This window comes from Leptonychotes weddellii, chromosome 4 (assembly GCF_054177405.1).
Source record: "Leptonychotes weddellii isolate Sample4059 chromosome 4, ASM5417740v2, whole genome shotgun sequence".
NCBI classification, from domain to species: Eukaryota; Metazoa; Chordata; class Mammalia; order Carnivora; family Phocidae; genus Leptonychotes; species Leptonychotes weddellii.
Window position 1 is genome coordinate 44,597,852 of NC_138372.1, and position 19,670 is coordinate 44,617,521.

Genomic DNA, 19,670 nt, shown 5'->3' on the forward strand with positions numbered 1-19,670 from the left:
ACAACAAATGTTGGAGAAGTTGTGGAGAAAGGGGAACCCTCTTACACTGTTGGTGGGAATGCAAGTTGGTACAGCCACTTTGGAAAACAGTGTGGAGTTGCCTCAAAAAGTTAAAAATAGAGCTACCCTATGACCTAGCAATTGCACTACTGGGTATTTACCCCAAAGACACAGATGTAGTGAAAAGAAGGGCCTTATGCACCCCAATGTTCATAGCAGCAATGTCCGCAATAGCCAAACTGTGGAAAGAGCCGAGATGCCCTTCAACAGATGAATGGATAAAGAAGGTGTGGTCCATATATACAATGGAATATTACTCAGCCATCAGAAAAGATGAATACCCAACTTTTACATCAACAGGAATACTTTTTTACAGAGAAACTGCCGTCATTAACTATTATCTAAAATACAGTTTGTATAGAAAAGGCAAACAATAAATGCTCCTTTGATTTATCAGTTTTAAAAATAGTTTGTTCCCTAGGATTCTTCAGAGGTGACCAATGAATTTTTGTTTTTTTTCTAAAGAATCACTATAAAGTTAGAGGGCGCCTGGGTGGCTCAGTTGGTTAAGTGACTGCCTTCGGCTCAGGTCATGATCCTGGAGTCCCTGGATGGAGTCCCGCATCAGGCTCTCTGCTCGGCAGGGAGTCTGCTTCTCCCTCTGACCCTCCCCCCTCTCATGTGCTCTCTCTCTCTCTCTCATTCTTGCTCTGTGGCCCTCCCTCATCAGGGGACCATTTCCCTCATTTTCCTTCACAGTATTTAAGAAATAAAAGTCAGATTTTCCTGGCAAAAAAAAAAAAAAGAATCACTATAAAAGAGATTTAAACATATATAATGCATTTAAATCATTATAATTGTTATGTTTACTGATAGTGAAAATATAAGTGGTTTGGGCTTTTCTTTATTTTCTTTTTTTGTTTTTTTAATAGTGAGAGCCATTTTAAGTTAGATTCCAAGTCTTTTTTTTGACAATGGAAGGTGTTTGTTATCTTAATTGCTTTTGGTATAAATAGATGTTCCAGGCTCAAAGCTGGGATCAGCCTTCAGAATTTACTGAACATGATGCAGGTGCTAGGGTACTCATTGCTATATGGTTGGTCATTGTTTCTGTGTTTTTTTTTTTTCAGTGAACAGAGCTAGGAAATCTATTTTCTTAAAAGGAGTGCATACTGATATTCCCAATTCAAATGTAGGTCTTTGGGGTTTTATAAAATCTCATCAATATTATATCTATATTTCATTTCTCCTACACCAGAAATCCCAAATGTAAAAACACCAAGATAATGACTCATTTGCTTTATTCTACAATACATACACACAATAATAATATCAACATAATGGTTACTGAAAACATTTGAAGATAGTTTTTCAAAAACTATTTTCCTTAGAGTATACATCCCACAAGAGACACAGAGTGAAGTCATTATGTTTTAAAGTCATTTAAAGTCATTGCCTGGGTGGTTTAGTTTGTTAAGACTCCGACTCTTGATTTTGGCTCAGGTCATGATCTCAGGGCTGTGAGATCAGAGTTGTGAGATAGAGCCCCGAGTCAGGCTTTGCACTCAGCGGGGAGTCCCTCTCTCTCTCCCCCTCTGCCCCTCCACCTGCTCACGCGCACGCTCTCTCTCTCTCAAATACATAAATACATCTTTAAAAAAGTCATTTACAATAGTTCCATTCTCTTTGGTTTTATTGCCAATTAGTACATAGGTTCACATGGTACCCAGTCTCCAGGGTGGCTCTAAGTGATCCCTGCCTCCTAGGACTCAAGTCCTTGTGCAGTTCTTCCCCCACCCCTTCTCATTAGGATTATCTCTGTAACCAATAAAATACTGTAGTAGGGTGTGTCACTTCTGAGATTAGGTTATTACAGACATTGGACTTACTGCTATGGTTGGGTGCACACACTCTATCTTTCTTTCTGGGATAACTCATCTTTGGAATGCCAGATACCATGTCTTGAGCAGCCCTATAGAGAGGCCCAAATACAAAAAAGACTCTTCCCTCTGGCAACAGCCAGCAAGTAAATGAGGCCTCTGTCAGTAGCCACTCAAATAAGCCTAGAAGTGAATCTTCTTGTCCTGGTCAAGCCTTCAGGTGACTGCATTCCTGGCCGACATTTGGAGTGAAATTTCAGGGGAGACCTTGAACTAGAACCACTCATCTAAGCTGCTCCTGGATTCTCGTCCCTCAGAAACAGTGCAAGATGATGTATGGTTATTGTTTTATGTAGCTATCTTTTGGGACAATTTGTTATTCAGCAATAGATAGCTAACACAAACTTATTTTGGTTTTGATTTTTAGGAATTGATTTTTTAATTTTTAAATTTGTTTTATATTTATGTGAAATATTTATGTGGTTCCAAAGCCAAATCTATAAAAATGACTTATTCAGAGATGAGTTGTTTCTGTTTTTGATCCTTCCAACATTTTCCCTTTATCCCCAAGAGATAACCACTTTTTAAAATCCTTTTTATTAATTCCTTCATTTTTAAAAACATAAGCAATAGATAGATGATAGATAGATACCGCGAAGCATAATCTACGTACTTTTCTTCACCTTGCTTTCATTTAGTTAATGCTATATCTAGTTAGATTACTCCATACAATGATACATAGTGATATTTATATACTTTAAAACTGTTTATATTGTGATATTCTTCATTACTTTTTACAGTTTTAAAGGTTTTATAATACTCTGTGTGGATGAACTGTTATTTATTCAACCAGTCCCTTATGGATGGAAATTTAGGTTGTTAATAGTGTTGTTTTTTTTTTTTGTAACAAGTAATGCTACAATGAATACTTTCTGCATAAATCTTTTCACATTTTTCCAGTGATCCTTGGGATAGATTTTGAAAGTGAGATTTTTCATGTCAACAAATAAATGCATATATAGTTTTGCTAATTATTGCCAAATTTCCTGTCAAAGTGGTTTTCTAGTTTAAACTTCTCTAACTTCCAACAAAGTATGTTGTCAATTTTCTGGATTTTTGCCAATGTAGTTGTGAGAAATTATATCTCATGGTGGTGTTAATTTATATTCCTTTTATTAAGAGCAATACTATATTTTTTGATATGCTTTGAGACCATGTACATTTATCTTTCTGTGAACCGTCCTTAATGTTTTGCCCATTTTTCTAATAGTTTACTGTCTTTTTTTTCTTTTTCTTTTTGATAGAAGATTCTATATGTTAGGGACATATTTATCTATGATATAAATTGCAGATTTCTTCCTCAGTTTATCGGGTATGTATGGACACTTTGTACACAGTGGTTCTGGCCACATATATATAGTCAAAATTATCACTTTTTTTCTTATTGTATCTGCATTTTGAGTCACAGTTGAGAAATGTCCCCTTATCTCAAATTACAGAGGAAATCATCCATTTTCTTGCACTATTGTGTAGGTTTATTTCTTTTACATTTCAGCCTCTGATCCATTTGGAATATATCCCAGTGTACATCATATGTATGTACAATATATGAGAGGCCCAATTTAAAATTTTCTCTGTGGCTATCCAGTAATCCCAGCATTACTTATTAAAAAGTCCATCTTTTCCCTACTAATTTGCAATATAATCTTTATTATATACAAAACCGCAATACGCCATTGGGTCTGTTTGTTGATTTTTCTTTTCAATTCCATTAGTCTCCTATCTATTCATGTGCCAAAATCATATTATTTTATTTTTTATTTATTTTTTTATTTTTTTAAGATTTTATTTAATTGACAGAGACACACGCAGCGAGAGAGGGAACACAAGCAGGGGGAGTGGGAGAGGGAGAAGCAGACTCCCCGCTGAGCAGGGAGCCCGATGCGGGGCTCGATCCCAGGACCCTGGGATCATGACCTGAGCCGAAGGCAGCCGCTTAACCGACTGAGCCACCCAAGTGCCCCCAAAATCACATTATTTTAGATATAGAGATTTTATATTTTATATTTGTTAATGCTAGCCCTACACCCATTGCTCTTCTATTACTGACTCTTCTTTCTGGTTTTGTTATTTCAAATTAATGTTTAATCAATTTGACTAGTTCCAAAAGAAATGAAACAAAAATCTAGTACCATTCTTATTAGAATCACATTAAATTTATAAATTACCTCAGGGAGGATCGACATCTTGATGTTGTTAACTTTTTTTCAAGATTTTTTTATTGTGGTAAAATATACATAACATAAAATTTATTATCTTAACCATTTCTGAGAATACCGTTCAGTGGGATTAAGTACATTCCTATTGTGCAGCCACCCCCCACATCCATCCCCACGGCTCTTTTCATCACACAAAGCTGAATGTCTATACTCATTCAACAATAACTGCCTATTTCCTCCTCCCCCAAGTCCCTGGCAGCCACTAATCTACTTTCTGTTGCTATGATTTGACTACTCTAAGTATCTTTTGTAAGTGGAGTCACATGGTATTTGTCTTTTGGTGGCAGGCCTATTTTACTTAGTAAATGTCCTCAAGGTTCATCCATTTTATAGCATGTGGCAGAATTTCCTTCCTTTGTAAGGCTGGATAATATTCCATGATGTGCATATGTCCCAGAATTTGCTTATCCACTTACCTTTGATGGATATTTGGATGGCTTCCCCATTTTAGCTACTGTGAATAATGCTGCTATGAACATGGGTATATAAATATCTCCTTGAGACCCTCCTTTCAATTCTTTTGTGTATATCCCCACGAATGGACTAGGTGGATGATATGGTAATTCTGTTTTTAATTTTTTAATTTTTTTGAGAAGCTACCATACTGTTTTCATACTGTTTTGTTTTCTGGTTTTACCACTTTACATTTCTACAAACAGTGCACAAACTTTCCAATGACTCCATATCTCTGCTAACATTTGTTGTTTTCTGTTTTTTTGTCTTCCTTGGTTGTAGCTATCCTAATGGGTGTGAAGTGGTATCTCATTGTAGTTTTGATTTGCGTTGCCCTAATTAGTGATGTTGAATATCTTTTCAGGTGCTTATTGTCCATTTTTAAATCTTCTTTAAAGAAATGTCTATTCAGGTCCTTGCCCATTTTTGAATCAGATTGCTTGTTTTTTGGTTGTTGAGCTTTGGAGTTCTCTATGTATTCTGGATATTAATCTCTCATCAGATATGGGATTTGCCAATACTTTCTCCCATCATGTGGCTTGCCTTTTTACAATCGATTGTGTATTGTGGCACACAACTTTTTTTGGTGCCTATGCTTTTGGGGTGATATCCAAGAAATCATTGTCAGGTCCAATCTGAAGATTTTTCCCTATTTTTTCTTCTAAGAGTTTTATCATTTTGCATCTGTATTTAAGTCATGGATCCATTTTCAGTTAATTTTTGTATATGGTATTAGGTAAGGGTCCAACTGCAAGCTTTTGCATGTGGACATCCAGTTTTTCTAGTGACATTTCTTGAAAAAGTCATTTTTTCCCCATTGAATCATCTTGGTACCCTTGTTAAAAAAAATCATTTGACCAAATATGTGAGGATTTATTGTGGACCCTATTCTATTCTGTTGGTCTCTATATCTGTCTTTATGCCAGTACTATACTGTTTTTATTATTGTACCTTTGAAGTACCTTCTTTTTAAGGTTTGCTTTGGATCTTCAGGGTCCCTTGAGATTCCATATGAATTTTAGGATGGGTTCATATTTCTGCAAAAAAAAAGTCATTGGGATTTTGATAGAGATTGATGATGTTAACTTTTTTCTGTATAAGAACATACTATACCTTTCCATTGTTCAAATCTACTCTTGTGTCTTATAGGAGAGTTTTATATTTTTTCTCATAAAGGTTTGGACATTTCTTGTTAAGTTTGACTCTGCATTTGATTTATTTACTTATTTAGTTAATTTAGTTATGCTTTTATTTGTTATTACAAATGCTGCCTTCCATTTTTTGTCCTAACTAGTTTTTGTTTATATATGTGAAGGCCACTTATTTTTATATATTGATGATATAATCCTGTTTTGCCAAATTCTCTTAGTGTTTTAGTAGATTCTTCATTAGCTGTTTTGAAATTTTATATGTATAATCTTATCATCTGAAAATAGTTTTTCCTCTTCCTTTCTAATTATTATGCTTATAATTGCTTTCTTTTGTTTAATTACTTTGGCAAATACTTGCAACATAGTATTAAAAACCAGTGGAAATAACAGATACCCTTGACTTCTTCCAGACTCTAATGTGAAAGCCTCTAGTGTTTGTCGATTAAATAGGATGTTGGCTTTGGGTTAATATATAGAGAGAAGCATTTTGGAAACAAAAGTGAATGAGAAAATTCTTATTCTCAGGGGATTTACAGACTTGTGGAAGGAGACAAGGAAGCCTTTTTTTTTTTAAATTTCTAAAAGATGTATTTACTTATTTATAAGATTTATTTGCAAGAAACTTTACCATAAATTATGTGTTTATGAGAGGCATTATAGTGTAGTGCATGCATTTTTTAAAAAGATTTATTTATTTATTTGAGGGAGAGAATGCGAGCAGGGGAGGGGCAGTGGGAGAGGGAGAGAGAAGGAATCCTCATGCAGACTTCCCAGCTGAGCACAGAGCCTGATGCAGGGGCTTGATCCCAGGACTCTGAGATCATGAGCTGAGTTGAAACCAAGAATCTGTCGCTTAACTGACTGAGCCACCCAGGCACCCCAATGCACACATTTTTCTAAATGTTGCCTTTAAGGGGGCAAAAATCGGTTCTTTGGGGCAAATGTTTCTTTTTTTAATTTTTTAAAAAAATTTTATATTTATTAGAGAGAGAGAGAGCACAAGTAGGGGGAGGACAGCAGAGGGAGAGGGAGAAGCGGGCTTCCCATTGATCAGGAAGCCAGATACGGGTCTTGACCCCAGGACCCTGGGATCATGACCTGAGCCAAAGGCAGACGCTTAACCAACTGAGCCACCCAGGCACCCTGGGGCAAATATTTCTAAAATATTATAGTGGTTTCTAGTGCTCAACTCTACTCAACAAAATAGTTTTTCTTGGTATTTAATTCCTCTTTAGGGAGAGTTTTAATTTTTCTCCTAAGGAGTGGGGTCCAATAATGAAAAAGAGATTGAAAAACATTGGTGCTGTGGATCCAGACTACTTAGGTTCACATCCTAGACCCACCAATACTTGACTGGTTGTATGAGCTTTGGCAAATTACTTAATGTCACTGTATCTCAGTTTTCTCACCTATAAAATGGAGATATTAGCACCTACTTCACACCATTGCTTTTTAATTAATTTTTTATTTGAGTGTAATTGACACACAATGTTACATTAGAGGAAACAACCCTTTTTAATAGTACAACAACAACTGCTATAGGGGAATGTACAGATTACAGATTGATTTATGAGTATCATATGAAAAGCACTTATCTTGGCAATCAGACAATGATGCTTCTTGGTAGAATTGATATCTAAGTTGAGCCCCTAGTGTAATTAGGAGTTAAATGAAGATGAAGGGAAATTTTCATACTAAAGGAATAGCATGGGTAAAGCATAGAAGATAAAATGGAACAGAACTCTACTGGGGAAATAGAGGTTGTTTAGGGAAAGGTGGGCATGGAGGAGAAGTAGAGAATGGACAGAAGTGAGTTGGAATGGCAATCAAGGAGTCTGCATTTTATACTAGAGCAAAGGGGATTAAACAGTGGTTTTAAGTGTTTTAAGTAGTGGCCACATTTGAGTACTTTTGAAGTTCCTCCTAAAAGAGGCAGAATATATATCCTTGCCCCAGTGGTATTGAGCTTTGCCATGTGGCTTGCCTTGGCCAATGGGATGGATCTTCATGGATATGACACAAGCAAAGACTTAAAAAACCTACTTGTGGTTGAGCCTGTCCTCTTGAAATGTTTCCATTACCATAAGAAGAACTTGCTTTGAGGGGCTCACTGGATTCAGAACAATAAGAAAAACACAGAGCAGACCTGAACCAAATCTACCATCTGGAGCCAAGCCTAGAAAAGTCTAATTTAAAAGAAAAGCAAAAGCTATCTTAGCTCATATTTGCAGATGTGAGCATAAATGATTATTGTTATAAGCCACTGAGTGCTAGGGTGATTTCTTGCACAGTAGTGTTATTATAATAGCTGACCAGTACAGAGAGGGAAGCATAGAAAAGGACAGCCAGTTTGAAGATAATTAAAATCATCTTGCCAAAGTACTATGGTGGTTTGACTAGGATGATGGCAGAGAAAGCATAACTAAGTAGGTGTTTTTGAGAGATAAAGGGGGTGGAATTTAAAGGGCTGAGTGATATTAGACTCAGGGAAAGGGAGGAAGAAAGCATGCCCAGGTTTCTTGCTGGTGTAACTGGGAGAGTTGTGGGACTGTTCTGTGAGCCACAGACCATAGAAAAAGAGCAAGATCAAAGGTTCTGTTTTGAACCTGGTGAATCTACCAATGCACAGCCAAGTGGAAATGTCCTTGACGTCCGTCTATTTACCTAAAAATGAGGATGACATCATATGCCTCTACCTACCTCACTGGGCTACTGTACAGAACAAACAAGATAAAACACACAAAAGTGCTTTGAAAAGAACACATTACCAATCAACTATGATAATTATTAAAATTAAAGCACTAACACTTTCATTTTCATGCTGCCAGATGCAAAAGACACACTCTAACTTTATTTTTGAAACCGTGCTACTGAGTTTGTAGCTAGTCACACATTCTTTTTTATTTTCTGAGAGAAGGCAGAGCTGATGCTTCTGAGAAATAATACAGATGATACTTGTATTTTCAAAGACACATAAGGAACAGAATTTGGAGAAAAAAGATTCTAGGGCTACTGTTGAGAAGAGCCAGGCTCTTGACTTGTGAGACCTCAAACTAATCATTTAAGCTCTCTGGGCCTCCCCTTCTTCATTTCTGAAGTGAAGGTTTGTACTTGTTGATTTCTAAAATATCTTGCTGTTCTCGGATACATGAAACCATGGGTTCTTATAGCATTTTCAGCTTTACTTACCTCCTACTAACTAATGATACTCTTCAAACTTGATCTGTAATTTAGAAAAGAGTTTCACACTTGCCTTTCCTCACCCACGTTAGCTCAGTCTTTATCAGCAACTTTTCTTTTGGAGCAAATTCAGGCAGTCCAGATTGCCTGTTATATCCCAGGCAGGAAAGCTTATTTTCATCTATGTGTGAGGGAGAAGGATCTAGAAGGAGTTCTGATTGGTTTGCTTCTTTCACTGCAGCAGAATTCCATTTACCACTTAGTCAAGGTGGTAATGAGGGTCTCCGTACCAGACAAATGTGGCTGCCATCTGGCAGGCCAGCACCACACACTCGGCAGACAGAACCAATTAATCAGGCCCCACACCTCCCAGGAGGTCTTGCTGTATTTGGTGGCTGCTGAGTCTCCCACAAGAAGCCTCATTGAGTTGTGGGAGGGGAGGGGCAAATCATCTCCCTCTGGCACTACAGGGCTAGCAAAGAATCCAGATCTTGGAGGTCCCAGAACAGCTTACTCAAGAAATATTCTGCCCGCGATGATGGCGAATGCAGGATCTGTACCAGGAATGGACAGCTTGATGTGGTAGAGGGAGTGTCAAGAAACAAATTTCCATTTATAAGAGAAAAACTAGAAATGACTTCAATGCCCATCAGTGAGGGATTAGTTAAATGAACCATGTTATATCCATACAAAGGAATGAATACAGTTGGTGATTAAGGATTTAGGATTTGGGCTTTAATTATGGCTCTGCCACTTCTCAACCTTTTGACCTGGGCAAGGCACTTGACCTTGTTTTTTAGTTCCTTCATCTATGAACTGAAGACAATACGAGTTCCTACTTCTTTGGGTGCTTGGGAGTAGTAAGTTAGCTAATCGTTAGAATGGTGCCCAGCACATAGTAAATGCTATTTAAGTGTTCGTACTGAGTCTGATTCTCATAGAGCCATTCAAGATGATGCTTAGGATGCATTTTTTGAAGCCAGGGTGAAAATTCTTAATATGAAATGAATCAAGCAGGATAACAAAGAATATATACATAATGATTCTCATTCTGTATCTATGCATGGAGAAAAGGAGAGAAAGAAATATATTATTATTTTTCTCTCATTGAGTTTTCTTTTCTTCTTACTTCTACTCTCCATCTGCCAAAATTGTACATGAGTATGCAATACTTTATAATTAAAAAGATGACTTTTTTTTAAAAAAGGAAGAAAAGACTGGAGAAGAAACCCTGGATAAACGTCTTATCTCTACACTTAAGAGTGATGTCAACTTTTCTCAGCCTCAGTTTTATCATCTATATCATAGTGATAGAAAAAACACTGGTACCTACCGCAAGGGGTTAATTCCAAGGAGCAAATGATAAAATTTACCTGAAAGTAATCAGGCAATAATAAAGTGTCTTATTACTATAATACTATTACCAAGGTCATCCTTGGGGAGTAACAACAAATACATTAATGCTAGAGACAAAATTATGTAAAAACTCAGAGGTCTTCTGCAGTTCAGAATGGATCATTTCACCTCCTCAGATGCACTATATTCTGCTCCAACTAGGCCTTAAATTCAAGAACTACGTAGAAGACAGTCAAAAGAGGGGCGCCTGGGTGGCTCAGTCAGGTAAGCATCTGCCTTCAGCTCAGGTCATGATCCCAAGACTCTGGGATGAAGCCCAGTGTCAACAGGGATCCTGCTTCTCCCTCTCCCCCTACCCCCCCTCCCTGCTCATGCTCTCTCTCTCTCTCAAATAAATAAGTAAAATCTTAAAAAAAAAAGTCAAAATAATGCATTACCTAGGGATTTCAAAAGTTCTAGTTGCAGTATAGGCTGTGCCACTGACATTTTGGGCAAGTCACTTGTATTTCTGGACCCACGTTCAACTAGACCTTGCAGAGTATGGTCTCAGGTCCACTGGGGGGCCATTAACCACTTTAAATTATAAGCTTTGCAGAGTTCTTATGAGCAAAAGACCACAAATCCATAGGCTTTTATTTTCTCAGATGACTAAAGACTAGCTAGTATCTGAGTGATTTAATAAGGGCTATTAAAATTATAAACTAAAAATAGTTATGTTAGAGTTTACTGCAGACTCTAATTCAGTATTCTACTAAAATATTTGGCTGTCACTTAATGCTTGGCAGCATTGCAAAACTCCTACTCTATGTATCTGTCTAATTGCAATTTTAGCAATTTTTGGAAATGGTACTTTGTTATCAATGAATCATTAGTTTTGTCTTGATTTGGATCCAGTTTTCAATTGCTGCTATTCTTGCTTTTTAATTACAAATTACTAATGATATAGATTCATCATTATCAAGTTAGTTTGTTGTGGATTGTTTGGTTGATTTTTAACAGAGTACAGTGATGTATATTTCTATCAAGATTTTGGCTGATAATTTTTTGATATGTAGACATGGTTGCATTGGATTTTGAAAATAAATGATCTCTTCCTGTAATGTTAAAGCAGACAGACCTTCCCCCTCCAACACAACCCAAATTTTCATGTACATTTACTTGGATCACTGTATGAGTATCACCGAGTTAGCCACTGATAGAGTAGGTTGGCCAACTCAATTGGTGGTCAACCAGGATGCAATATACAAAATGACCTAAAAATTTAGTTTCAGATTAAAAAAAATGAACTCCAAGTCTATCTTATGCAAAATATATTAATCACCATTAGTACAAGAGTGTGTGGTGTGAATCTGTTTCCAACCTAATTCTGAATTTACCTGGTCAATTACCAAGAAAAGTTTGCCTATTTGTTACTCACTTTGCCATCCAGAAATCTGCTACTGAGTGCTCCTGTCAGGAATTTCTGGTTGTTCTCTGGTTTCTGATTGTTCTCTGGTTGCTTGCTTTCTTCCTTATCATCTGGGTCATGATTGATTTGATGATCAGTAGGATTAGTAGGAGCTGGGGAGTCTCTGCTCATCTGCTTTGCACCACCAATCATGGATTTCTGGAGTACTGTTTGAGTTTCTGCCTTCAGGTTCTCATTTTCCTTGCTGTGAAGAAACAGTTTTGCACTTTGTTACTCACAGGGCAGACTCTGCATACACTAGGCTGGCATAAGAAACAGAAGGTGTTAGTCTGGTGGTGTGAACAGTGGTAACTCAGCATGGTGGAATGAAGGAGTAAACATTGATTATCTGTATATGAATCATTTACCATAGAGAGACTGTGTTATTATCTTCTCAGAGTTGAACTTCTCCTACCCTCTTCCTCATATTCATAAAGAGAATCTATCCAGGGGTGCCTGGGTGGCTCAGTCGTTAAGCGTCTGCCTTTGGCTCGGGTCGTGATCCCGGGGTCCTGGGATCGAGCCCCGCATCGGGCTCCCTGCTCCGCGGGAAGCCTGCTTCTCCCTCTCCCACTCCCCCTGCTTGTGTTCCCTCTCTTGCTGTCTCTCTTTCAGTCAAATAAATAAATAAAATCTTTAAAAAAAAAAAAGAGAGGGAATCTATCCATCTGCTCTCAGACCCTTAATATATAAGTAATGGCAGTGTCAAAAATGAACCCTACAGGTTATCACATATCTTACTGACAAATCTAATGGGTATTTTAAGTGTTTGCAAATAGAAGAAGAAGAATTCCAGTCAAGGGGGGTTGCTAGCTCTAGTCCTGCTCTGTGTCTTCCTCAGGTGCCTCATCCTGTGGTTTCTTTTTCTCCCAGTAGTCCTCCATTTAAGTTTAGTATTAAATAGAGAAAAGAGAAGGAAAAAAGAAACTATAGGAATGATTCAAAGAAATACAAATAATAAACACAATTTTAAAAAGATTCAACCTTGTTTAATAACTAAAGACTCACAAATCAAAACAATTATATAAGACATCACTTTAAATTTAGGAAACTAAATTGGTATAAAATTTGCATAAATATGAAACATACCTAACTAGTGTATAAATCAATGTCAAGTGAATATTACAAAGAATCAGTGCTGTTTGAAGTTCATAAGAAAGAGAAATAACTATGGCCATATAAATAGACATAATTAATATAGTGGGTGACCTGAAAAAACATATGAAGAGTGAGTCAGGAAGTTGCAATGGTTTAACCTACTAAATCAATATTTAAGATTGTGTATTATGGGAAAAAATACAGAAGAAAAATTTTAAACTCTAAGTATTTAGTAATAGGTGAATATGTTGAGTATTTCATTCTATGTTCATATGACAGAATTTATAAAGCTATGAAAATAGTTGGGAATGATTTTAATGACACAAGAACATGTCCAGTTATACAAATAAGTGAAAAATGTAATTATCTCTACCATGTAAAACTTATGTGCATTATATATGCATTTACATGTGAGAGTACATAGTATATCTAAAAAGAAATATGCCAGAAATAAACAGTAAGTGTCTACGTAGTGGTTACATTTTTGGGGAGGTGTAGAGCCCAGAAGGGAATGCTAGGGCCTTCCATGGTATCTGCACTATTCTGGTTTTTGGTTTTTTTTTGTTTGTTTTTTATCTTGGTGTTTGTCACAAGGGTGTATCACATTTGTAAAAATTCAGTGAGACTATATATTTGACATGTGCGCTTTTATATGTGTATATATGATAAATAGATAGATATATTCCTATAACATGCTCAGTTGTACATGGCTTTTCAGTAGTGGAACCAGAATTTAAACCTAAGTTGGCCTGACTGCACTGAGATGCCTACTTACTGCCAATTTCAATATAGCTGTAGAAGGCATTCTATAAATTCTAGCTGTTAGTACTGATACAATGGAAAAGATCCATTTTATTTTATTTAAATTTTATTTTATTATGTTATGTTAGTCACCACACAATACATCATTAGTTTTTGATGTAGTGTTCCATGATTCATTGTTTGCATATAACACCTAGTGCTAGAAAAGATCCATTTTAAAGCATGACATATTATCTGAGCATAAAACAGTCGCTCTGATACTTGTTGATTTGAAAAGTCAAACCATAGTCAATGATTTGAATGTGTGTATACTTTTTATAGTAATCCTCTTGGTCATGGCAGCACAGGCCAAAAAGAAGGCCAAAAAAGAACTCTGAGGAACACCTACATTTACAGAGAGAAGAGCCCTAAAAGGAGGTTTAGAAGAAATTCTCAGTAAGGTAGAAGGGACACCAGGAGCATGGGGTCTTGGAAGCAAAGTGAAGAGGATGTTTCCAGAGAGAGGTCATTGTCAACAGTGTCAGGGGCCCTGGGGAAAGGTGGGGTCTGAAAAGTGTCCATTGGATTAAGCCATAAGAACATCGACAGGCATCTTGACAAAGGAGCTTCTGTGAGGTAATGGAGGTGGATGCCAGACTAAAGCAGGTTTGGGAAAGTGGGGGCCAAAAAACCGAATACCAGAAGTATAATCTCTGTGAAGAAGTTTGGCTGCAAGAGCGGAGAGAGAGAGCGAAGGATTGGTGACTGGAGTGCAATATGGGTTTCAGATAGGGCTTTATTATTGTCATGTTGAAGAACTGTGGGGACTTTAACATATTAAATACCATAGGTGAAGAACCCACTGAACCAGAGGGAAAGAGAGGATATTATTGATGAAATATGATGAACCCTGACAAAGTGAGATGAGAGGGAACCGAGATAGAAATGAAATGAAATGAAATGAAAAGAAATGAAATGAAATGAAATAAAATGAAACCTCAGGGTAGGGTTGGTAGGGAGATAGGTGAGGATATGGGCAAATTTATTTGTACATTTGGTGGCAGCTTAACTTTTCTCTTTGATATATAAGGTACACTTACCTGTTGGCTCTCAAGGGGGAAGTGCTAGGGAAGGAAATCTAAGGGCAGATGGCTTGAGATAACTGCTATGAAGAGTGGAAAAGAGCTGATCAGAACAAGTAGAAAGGTCAGCTGGGTACAACCAAGTAGCCATGAAGGTTGGAGACCACAGTTTTGTGGCTTCAGTGTGAGAGGGTGCATGCTCTTCTCTAGGATTGCCTAGGAGTCCTCGTGGAGATGCAGAGGAGAAAGGGACTCATTCAGGGCTGGGATTTGCCAGACAGGTGCAGTCCAATGATCACAGAGCAAGATGGGAATGCGAGAACAATAGTGTATATATAACAAATAATTCTTGCAATGAGAGAAAACATAGAACATATGATCCCTGACCTCAAGAAATTTAATTTCATTTGGCTGTCCAAAAACAATACAAATAATAAGCTAACAACTGGTATAAACTTGCTTCTAGAAGTCAGATCGATAGCTTCTACGTAGTGGTTACATTTTTGGGGAGGTGTAGAGCCCAGAAGGGAATGCTAGGGCCTTCCATGGTATCTGCACTATTCTGGTTTTTTGTTTTTTTTGTTTTTTTTTATCTTGGTGTTTGTCACAAGGGTGTATCACATTTGTGAAAATTCAGTGAGACTATGTATTTGACATGTGCGCTTTTATATGTGTATATATGATAAATAGATATATTCCTATAACATGCTCAGAGAAATTGGTATAAAATTTGCATAAATATGAAACATACCTAACTAGTGTATAAATCAATTTCAAGTGCATATTACAAAGAATCAGTGCTGTTTGAAGTTCATAAGAAAGAGAAATAACTATGATTTGCAATGGTTGCAAAAATATTACTGAGCATTTAACTACACGACAGTCACATTATAGCCACTCACATACACTAGTTAGTTAATCTTCAGATCAACCCTATAGGTAAGTGCTTGTATTATTTTCATTTTAGGATGAAGGAATTAAGACTCAGAGAGTTTATGTGATTTGTCCAGTTGTACATGGCTTTTCAGTAGTGGAACCAGAATTTAAACCTAAGTTGGCCTGACTGCACTGAGATGCCTACTTACTGCCAATAGGGTCAGGAGAGAATCCATGGAAGTTTATATTATATGAGGAGCAGAAAGTAGAGGAGGAGGAAGTGCAGATTTAAAGGCAAAAATGGATTTGGGGCAGAAAGTTAACTCCTCTGGCTGAAGCAATCAGCTTTGCTTTAATCACCTTCAAAATCCTTTTGTGGGCAGTCTCAGGACAGAATTGCTTGAGAAACGTGAAATGTATCTGCCTGCCTGTTAAAACAGTCACAGTAGATGTAAAACCAAAAATAACCTGTTAAATCTGTTCAAAGTAAAAGCTGTTTTTTTTTTAAACATACATAGCACTTTAAAATTATCATGAAATGACTCCCCAGCTGAGAAATGGCATGTGCCTGTTAGCACAAACAATTGGTCAACACACATTGGTTGTTACGCTGTTCACAAACTCACAGTTCTTTCTTCTAGACTTGTGTACTATCTACCTGAAGTACTGAAAATAGAAGTTTGCCATTTCAAAAGAAAGAAAAAAAAAATGCCATAACACTATCTTGGAAGCAAGGCATAACTAGCTTCTTCATATGTACTTCTGACCTCAGCTCCTGCTCTTAGGGATGCTGTGAAGAGTTTAGTATCATCCCGGAACTACAGCAATTAGAGAGGATTACTGTATTGCTGGATGATAAATAAATGAGGCGAAAACTGTTCAGTTGTCTCCCGTCACACTGGGCTCTTCCTGCAAACCGCCCTACAGTGCCACCCTCTACTAGAGCTCAGAGTCTCAGGGTTAGAAAGAAACATTGCAAGGGCATCTGGTAGCATCCTCTGCCCAAAGCAGTGCAGAGACCTCCCATCGGCCCACCTCCCATGTAACTCCAACTCACCAGATCTCACATTTGATTTGGATTACACCCCTGCCGAGAACATCAAATCTCAAATGGAGGACCCAGGGGGCTCAGCAAAAAGGTCACCAGATGCCATCTTAAAGGTCTGCCAGCCTTGGCAGCGACTCAGTGCCACCAATTTCCAACTGTGCGCCATCTAACAGGCCTCCAACCCTCTGGAAAAGACAGTCCTGAGTGTGCCAACCAGTGAATGGGGATCTAATTTCAGTAAATGAAAGCATGTTCTTATTTGGAAGTAATAGCAGATAATCAACACAACCAGACTTTCCTTTTTTAAGAAGACAACAACAAAATAAAAATATAAAATGGGATTGGGGAGGAGAGTGCAGCTGAAAATCTCACCAAACTCCATGGGGAAGCTGAAATGGTGAAGTTTGTGCTAATGTAGCAAATGTTATTGTGATGAAGTGTGAGGTTTTTTTTTTTTTTTCATTTTCTTCTTCTTCCTTTTTTTTTTTAATGCCAGGGAGCCATACCATGTATTATCATAGAAATTTAGTCTTCAGAAAGATTTTTAAAGTACTTTAACTCCCAAACCTATGTCCGAATAATCTCTTCATCAATGGAATTATATGAGCTAACATTCTAAATGCTCATATGTGTCAGATACCACATAGAAATTTTCATAAATTCTTTCATGGTATCCTAATAATCCTGAAAAGTAGATATTACTTTTTTAAAAGATTTTATTTATTTAATTGAGAGAGAGAGAGAGAGCATAAGTGGGGGGGAGGGGTAGAGGGAGAAGCAGACTCCCTGCTGAGCAGGGAACCTGGTGTGGGACTCTATCCCAGACCTGGGATCAAGACCTGAGCCGAAGGCAGATGCTTAACTGACTGAGCCACCCAGGTGCCCCTGAAAAGTAGATATTATTATCACTATTATGCAGATGAAAAAATGGATGATCAGAGAGGTTAAGTACATTACTCAAGGCCTCCTTGCAAGTAGAGATCTAAGACTCATAGTCCGATCTGTATGGCTCAAAGGCCACACAGATTATTATTATAATTATTGCTCAGGCAATAATTATTACTCCCCATTCCCATAGACCATGTGGATGTATCCAGAGGGTAGTAGAGAGAGAGAACTGTTTGTGCTACATCCTCTCAAAATATGGACAGAAGTCCTTCCTCAGAAATTGTGCCTTAAACCACTGAGATAATTGGGAGAAAGGTGAGCCAGTTGCACAATCACTTTGCTTAGACTTTCAAAAGTGAAACAGGCTAGAATGCAGTGCACAGGACATTAAATTTCAAGCTGATAAAGACTGGCTCAAAGATTTAAAAGCAGTGCAGGCTGCAAAACTCCTGGGTATAATCCACGTGAGGACATCATGATGAGACAGTGTTGGGGCTTTTTTTTTTTTTCTGTAAAATCAAGGAAAATGATTCTGAAGAATTGTGCTTAATCAGAGCAGATTTTGATACTGATTAATCTGCTTTGTTTTTTAAAGTGAGTGACTTACAGAACTTGTATTCACTGTTACTCGTAAATTACAAGGTGGTCAGTTAGATTACATGATCTCTTTTTACCTATTTAAATAAATTTTCCTCAGTTCTTATGTACTACAAAACTTTGGCCTTTTGAACTTTAGTTTTGCCTATCAATAAAGTTCAGAGGTCCCAAAAGAAAGAGCCTCCCTTCTGTACTCAGGTGACGAGGGAGGTGTTTATAAAGGAGACAGCACTCTACTTTGTGACTCATATAAAATTATCATTTGTCAGGGTTGACTGACAATTGCTCTTTGGTAGGATGCACTTTTAGCTTTTAGAAAATGATATCCCAACACACCTACTCTCTGTGTCCTTCTTTCTTCACTTACATGCAGTTCTACAGCATGAGATATATATTTACACCATAGATGTTTTCTTCTATCTGACTTGTCTTTCAGCTATGCATTACTACCTTATTGGTCAATGTTGTATTGGGCATTCAATGGATTGTTTTGTCTTCAAATTTATGAAAAATAGTGTGATAACTGAAAAAATAGAGGATGAAAAAAGGAGATCATAGAGGAATTTCAAACCAAATCTGCTTAAGGAGGATAGAAATGATTCCACGAAGGTGTTGACCAAGAGGAAGAGGCTAGAAAGCAAGCAAAAGCATTTGTTTGGGGTCTTGAGGGATTGCAATCTCAGAGACACAGGATCTGCTCTCATGCCTTCTGATTCTGGCTGGTTTTGGCCAATGGGTAGCCCTGGCAGAAGATGGCTCTGTCCTGCAACATTGCCTTAAGCTCCTTGTGTTTCTTGCTCAAAGGTCATTACATTTCTCAAGGTGGCCTGAGCTACAGAGTGTTCCCTCCTCGGCAGCATTCTCCTCTTCCCATTTCTGCAAACTGAAAGCTGGTCACAACTTTGCCTCTGCAAGCCTGTGGTTCCTGCTACAGCTTACATTTCTCTTACTCTTATAAACAAACCCTTCTTGAATCAACCTCATCTGAATTAGGTGATCTGTTTCCTACTGGACCTGACTTGTACATTATTATGTAAATTTTTGAAACCAAACCATATATCCATCTATAACTGTTTTTACAGAACTGATTCATGGATAGAGATCTTCTGCCAAAGTACATACACTTTTTTAAAGTTTTTATTTAAATTCTAGTTAGTTAACATATAGCATAATATTGGTTTCAGGAGTAGAATTTAGTGATTCATCACTTACATGTAACACCCAGTGCTCATCACAAAGTACATGCACTTTTTTTTTTTTTAAGATTTTATTTATTTATTTGACAGAGAGAGACAGCGAGAGAGGGAACACAAGCGGGGGGAGTGGGAGAGGGAGAAGCAGGCTTCCCGCCAAGCAGGGAGCCCAATGCAGGGCTCGATCCCAGGACCCTGGGATCATGACCAGAGCCGAAGGCAGACGCTTAACGACTGAGCCACCCAGGCACCCCAAAGTACGTGCACTTTTAAGGCTTTTGAAAAGTATACTTAAAAGCCAATAGCGTATGAGTACTCTTTTCTTCTAAATCCTTGTCAACCCTGGATATTTCCATTATAAAATATTTCTGATTTTATTGGTAAAAATAATATCTCCTTGC

At 37.5% G+C, this 19,670-nt stretch overlaps 1 protein-coding gene across 1 annotated transcript in view; it reads right to left on the bottom strand.

Annotated features, from left to right (window-relative positions):
• C4H1orf87 (chromosome 4 C1orf87 homolog) overlaps positions 1-19,670 on the bottom strand; it is a 78,295-nt gene that overhangs the window by 49,510 nt on the left and 9,115 nt on the right. The window contains exon 2 of the mRNA XM_081816864.1: positions 11,717-11,951. Coding sequence (XP_081672990.1) covers positions 11,717-11,951 — 235 coding nt within the window. The remainder of the gene's footprint in view (positions 1-11,716; positions 11,952-19,670) is intronic.